Source organism: Loxodonta africana, chromosome 4 (genome assembly GCF_030014295.1).
Source record: "Loxodonta africana isolate mLoxAfr1 chromosome 4, mLoxAfr1.hap2, whole genome shotgun sequence".
In the NCBI taxonomy this organism is placed as follows: Eukaryota; Metazoa; Chordata; class Mammalia; order Proboscidea; family Elephantidae; genus Loxodonta; species Loxodonta africana.
The window spans coordinates 83,751,793-83,758,224 of record NC_087345.1 but is presented as its reverse complement, the minus strand read 5'-3'; the positions used below and the strand labels follow the sequence as shown (position 1 = coordinate 83,758,224).

General features: G+C 39.3%; 1 protein-coding gene across 1 annotated transcript; it reads left to right on the top strand.

Annotated features, from left to right (window-relative positions):
• Positions 1 to 4,974: 4,974 nt before the first annotated feature.
• On the top strand, positions 4,975 to 5,936 carry LOC100672401 (olfactory receptor 6C4-like). The gene has a single exon (XM_023539511.2). The coding sequence runs from the start codon at positions 4,983 to 4,985 to the stop codon at positions 5,934 to 5,936; it is 954 nt and encodes a 317-aa protein (XP_023395279.1). The 5' UTR covers positions 4,975 to 4,982.
• Positions 5,937 to 6,432: the final 496 nt, after the last annotated feature.

Genomic DNA, 6,432 nt, shown 5'->3' with positions numbered 1-6,432 from the left:
TGGTGAATTCCAACCACCAACCTTTCAGTTAGCAGCTGAGCCCATTAACTACTGTGCTACTAGGGCTCCTATCCCCATTATACACACTCAGTAAATGTTCAATTAGTAAGTGAACAAAGTCTTCCTTCTTGCAAGTATTTGGCAATTAGATTTTCTACTTGCTCCAGCCAAAAATCTTGGTTCCTCTCTTGCTTTCTCCAGTCCCATATGTGGTCCACGAGTAAATCTTCTACCCTCAAAATTTACCCAAAATCTGACCATTTCTTGCCGCCTTTACTGTTACCATCCTGAACCAACCTCCATCATATCTAACCTGGGTTATTACAACAGCCCCATCATTGACATGCTTTTTTCAACCCTTTCTCCCTTCAATCTAATCATAAATAAGAGCTTAGAAGCTTCTAAGCTCAGGACCTTCTCTGCTCAGAACCTTCCAATGACTTTCTAGCTCATTCATTTACAATGTCCTACAAGGCCCTACGCATTGGTCCCCAGTCCTCTCTGACCTCATCTCCTACCACTATCCGCTTACTCCACTCCAGTCGCAGTAGCTGCTTCCACCTAATGGCCTTTGCACTTACTTTTTTCTCTCTTCCTGGAATTCTTTTCCCCAAAATATCTACATAACTCATTCTTTCACTTCCTTCAAATATTTACTCAAATGTCACCTTCTCAGGGAGGCTCTGTATGACCACATTTTTTAAAATGCAATCCACTCATCAAAATTCCCTGTGCTCATTACTTGCTCTATTTTTCTCCTAACATTTACCATTCTCCAACATGATATGGATTTTATTTACATATTAATTGTCTTCCTCTTCCCATGGAATGTAAAGCTTCGTGAGAACAGTAATTTTTTTCTGTTTTATTAACTACTGTGTTCTCAGTACGTGAAGAGTGCCTGTGGAAAGTAGGGACTCAATAAATGTTTGTTGTTATTTGGGGTTAAATGTTAGATCGTGTGCAAGTAGAGGAAACCATTTAAGAGAGAGAAAATAGAGAGATATAAAGGTAAGAGACCCTTGTGACCTCTAGGATTGGGGAGATGAGTGACCATGAGGCCATAAGCGGGAGAAAAAGCAGCTTCTAATCCTTTAAGGTTCCTAATGTCAGTTCCTATAAGAACCTGCACCCATTACATTACCTGGCGGATCCCTAGCATAAATATCTTTTACTTGGGCTAGCTTGAGAAGGTTTCTGTGACTTAAATAGCAAAGATTCTTGACTAAAAAGCCACTCTACAGGTAAAGCTACTTGTGTTTCCAAGAAAACGTGAACAAAGGAATGATATCATTCCTTTTAGGTGATCCCAGCAGGTCACTGACCCACTCAATGCACTGTGTCAAGTACTTAATTCCACAGGAGATCTAGTAGATTCAGATCACATTTGGAAACAAGTTTTCTACTTCAAGAATCTCCTCCCATTATATTATGATCTTTTATCAACAAAACTTTTTTTCAAAACCCAAACTCATTATTCCAGGCAGAAGTATGTAAACTGAAGAATTACAGTGCCTTTAAACAAACATTATATTAGCTTGTAGCACCCAGCCAGAACTTGAAAAAATAATATTTTTTGCACCTAAATTAAATATCATATTTTCAGCAAGTATCTTAGGCTTTTTCCTTCAATCCAGCCTTCTCTACTCACTTCCTACTTCATTATTGCCATTATCTGATTCTTTCCATTTTAGATTTATCACCTATTCCCACAATGGCCCTTACACACAAGGAGAGAATTGACTTTTCCAGGTATGATCCCAGCTCTACTATCTCTTGGATCCAATTTTCACTAGGCTTCTAGGACTAAGCACTCCTGGAAACTCAAGGTGACCACAATGCCAAATTAGGCTCTGAATAACACTGTAGACAGTAAGAGACAAACATAATTACTCTTATACTTGGACCATGCCTCAAAGGTAATGATGTGCTCATACCACATTCTTCACCACTCTCTTTGTAACCTCTTTTCTCTGCCATCTATTTCAAGTTCACTCCCAACTTGTCAACAAAGGAGGTTCATTAGCACCTTCTGAAGATAGAACACAGGAGGCCTACTGTTGTTAACTTAGTTAATCCCTAGTGTGTTTTTTGAACAAAGCTAATAAAATCTGCCTCACTCTGGGTGACATGGAAACTACAAAGAAGCCAATGTCTACCTCGTAGAAATCACCAGCTTTTTTCTACTTGAGACATAATTAGAAGGAAGGAAATAATATTTTGAAGCACACCATTCTCCTGGAACTTGTAACTATTCTATTTATTTGCTCTACATAAACAGTATAGCATCTCCCTGGGTCTCATTTCTGTTACTGTTTGAATTAGTACAGGAAGCAAAGCTGACAAATGCTCACCAGGCTGATACAGGATGTAAAGAGCTGGAATCAATTCCTATGCCAAAAACCTGTGAAAGCTTACATAACTCTGTAAAAGAGTACACCAAGATGTGATATAAAGCAGATAGAGAAGATTTTAGAAATTGATCCTACCTAAGATTTTCTTTTTTTTCTTTCATTCATAATTGAGGATGCTTTGGATTAAAATCCCACTGCAACCATCTGGATTAACCAAAGTAAGTATGTTCCCAGTTTTAAAAAACTGTAATATTATCTTGCTAAGGCTGTGAATCATTAAAATGATTTGATTGTGAATTTCTGAAAAGAAATGCATAGCAAGTGAGCAGAAGGGAAAGAACATTGAGTTATAGATGTCAGTGAATTATGCGGTTTACGGTGTAGAACATGTGAGTATAAGCAATGACTACATCAAAGTAATGACATAATGGAGGGTCTGAAAGGCACATGGATTAAAGAAGATCCAGATGTGTCTCTCCCTATAGAATCCTGAAGAAGGCCATCAGAAGTGACATGACCTACAGATCTTATCTGTAAAAGACTTTTGTCCAAAAACGTGGGAGGGGATGGATGAGAGCTTTCTCTGCTCTATTTGGTAAGGTTCCATTTATGTCACAGAGAAAGTGGTTATTTCTCACACTGGAAACAAAGAGAGAATGAACAGGCATCTACGCCATGATTAACTTCATCATTCAAGAGACTTTAAGTCATTCACTGGGAGCTGCTCCTGAGTACTGCATCTCTTCTCCCATTAGTAATTTTTAGATCAGTGCTTCGGAGACTCTGATTTCAGGAAAAAGCAGGCAGATCAATACAGATTAACAACTGAGCCCAAGCCACACACAGAGAGGACTCAAACTACAGCAGAAGTCACATTAAGCCAAAAGCCTTCTAATTCAACCAGGAAGACAGGGACAGGGCATAAGGCAGGACCCACTGGGAATTCACCCATGAGGAATAGGTGGGTGGGGAGACGGTGAAAATCATTTAGGAGATCAAATATATTCACTATTCTTTTGAGGGGGAAGAGACATGAGTAAAATCAGAAAAAAGGAATGAAAAAAAAGAAATGCAAATGAAAGAAAATACTGAATGCTGGAGAATCTCACAAATTCAACAACACTTTCCAACCACCTATAAGGTGCTACGGCTGCTAACCAAAGGGTCGTCAGTTCAAATCCGCCAGGCGCTCCTTGGAAACTCTATGGGGCAGTTCTACTCTGTCCTATAGGGTCGCTATGAGTCAGAATCGACTCGACGGCAGTGGGTTTGTTTGTTTTTTTATAAGGTGATAGGAACTTAATAGAAGCAAGTACAATGAATGAGGCAAACATTACTCGACAGTCACATCCCTAGGCTACTGCTACCAGAGAATGTTTGATACTGTTACAGAGGCAAAGTTAGTAAATACTGAGGGGACTTAAACTCAGGTCTTAAAGAGGACATTACTTTCCCCACCAAGTGATTAATATAAAACCCTCTTTATCACTAAAGCAAGGAAGATACACTGATACAAGGGGAAAAAAACACCCAAGAAAAAAATATGGATATTTATATTAAAGAAGAATTCATCACACAGCAAGGCTCTGCCTCTTCCTACAATTTAGCTAGAATGAGCCAGCATTTCACAAAGGATGGACAATAAGAAGGAAAAAGGTGGATCAGAGTGTATTTCAAGTAAACTTTGACAATTACATATGGAATGAATTCAGAATTGCTTGCAAATAACAACATAAGTCTCTTTCTAAGGACAAGAATGGCATGGCGAATACAGAAAAATCAGAAAGAATCTGAAGGAAGAAAATCTTAAACAGATAGGAAGAGGGAATTAATTCTAACACACAGAGCGAAAGAGGGACATGAGGTGGCTAGGGGCCAGGCCACAGCCCCATGCCACAGGATAACCACTTCTGGACACTCTAGTCACCCACAGCAGAACCTCAAGGCCGAGTTGCTAAGGTTCTCATAAAGTACTCAGCTCCCAGAACACAATACCCGAGAGGCTAATCCCCTCTGACCATTAACGTCTACTGAAATCTGAAAGCAATCCCAAACTTCACAATACTCCATAGTGTGTCAGAATTGGAATCGTATCCTATGATTCCATTGCATTACTGTTGCAGGTTTTTATTATATGTGCTAGTAAATGAAGGTAAAATTCATAGTTATCATTCCACAGCATGGAACATCATTGTCAGCTAAGACTTTTATGGTCTTACTAAAAGTGTGATCTCACAAACGTCTCCAAATATTGTAACATGTACACACCTGAACTGGGTGGGTCTCACTTGACTGTGACAGTCAAAGAGGTAAAGGAGTGAGTTGGTAGAAGAAAGTAAGCAGCACCCAAAACAGATTATTGCCTGAACAATTTTATGTTTTTCTGGATGGACTATAAAATATCCTAGCATACAAGGATCTGTCAAAAACTGTATTAATAGGGCCTCTGTGCCAAAGAATTGCTCTTTCCAAGAAGTTAACTCAAGTACAATATGTCAGTAGTAAACAGAGGAAATGTACATGAGTTGATTTTGTGTACCAGGTTCATCTCTGGCACCCTGAGCTCCCATTCCACACTCACCACTGATTTCTTTCCTTTTCTTTGTAAGGGTTCAACAAAGGCTAATTATGAAAAACCAGACTTCTTTGACTGAGTTTGTCCTACTGGGATTTACAGACAACCCAGAGCTTCAGGCCATGGATTTCATCTTCCTGTTCCTCACCTACATATTCAGTGTCATGGGCAACCTGACAATCATCACCCTCACCCTGCTGGACTCCCATCTCCAGAACCCTATGTATTTCTTCCTATGGAATTTCTCCTTCTTAGAAATTTCTTTCACTACTATTTTCATTCCAAGATTCCTGAGCAGCATCCTGACAGGAAATAATACCATCAGCTTTGCTGGCTGCTTCACTCAGTATTTCTTTGCCATATTCCTCGGGGCCACAGAGTTTTACCTCCTGGCTGCTATGTCCTATGACCGCTATGTGGCCATCTGCAAACCACTGCATTACACAACCATCATGAACAGGAGAGCCTGCACCCAGCTGGTTCTCTGCTCTTGGCTGAGTGCTTTTCTAATCATCTTATCCCCCATCATCCTGACCAGCCAACTAGATTTCTGTGCCTCCAACGTGCTGAATCATTTTTACTGTGACAATGGACCACTCATGGAGATCTCCTGTTCAGACACCAGTCTCTTGGAGTTGGTTGACTTTATCTTAGCTTTTGGGACCTTAGTGGTTACCCTGGTGCTGGTAATGCTTTCATACACTTACATCATCAAAACAATTCTGAAGATTCCATCAGCACAACAAAGAAAAAAGGCCTTTTCCACATGTTCTTCCCATGTGATTGTCATCTCCATCTCTTGTGGTAGCTGCTTCTTCATTTACATTAAGCCCTCAGCAAAAGAAGGAATTACTTTCAACAAGGGAGTAGCAGTGCTGATTACTTCTGTTGTTCCCCTATTGAATCCCTTCATTTATACCCTACGGAACCAAGAAGTGAAAAAAGCCTTCAAGGGTATGGTCAGAAAAATTGTGAGTCTTTACTGCCACATAGAATTCATCCCATAAGAGAAAATTTGTTGATAAATATTAATCTCTTTTCACATACCATACTTTATTCAAATTCCTGGGCAAACAATGATGAATGAGACAGATTATCTTTTCTCTAAGATCTTACTCTCAATGGTGAGATGAAGACATGGAAAAAATATGATTCATAGTCTGTTGAGGGTAAATCCAAGACAAAGTGGTCCAACTTACACACTGAACAATTGGAGAAGGTAGAAACTAGTTGACATTCAAGTTGGTCTTCAAGTTTTTCTCCAAATGAATAAGCCTATAGTGATACTTTCCAAGATAGAGGTTATGAAAAGCTCAGTGTGTTGGAGCAACAATGAGAAGTTCAATGCCTCATAAGAAAAATATCCATAGGTGGATGGTATGAAAAGACTGGAAATGTAAGGTCCAAATTATCCAATGCTTACTATATTAAGCTAAAGTAAAAAATAATAATAATGCACTTAAAGTATTTCTATGCTAAGTTAAAGTTGACTCAGCAACTGAA

Excerpts from the sequence above, each read along its gene's own strand:
- LOC100672401 (XM_023539511.2), top strand. The coding sequence starts at position 4,983 with ATGAAAAACCAGACTTCTTTGACTGAGTTTGTCCTACTGGGATTTACA.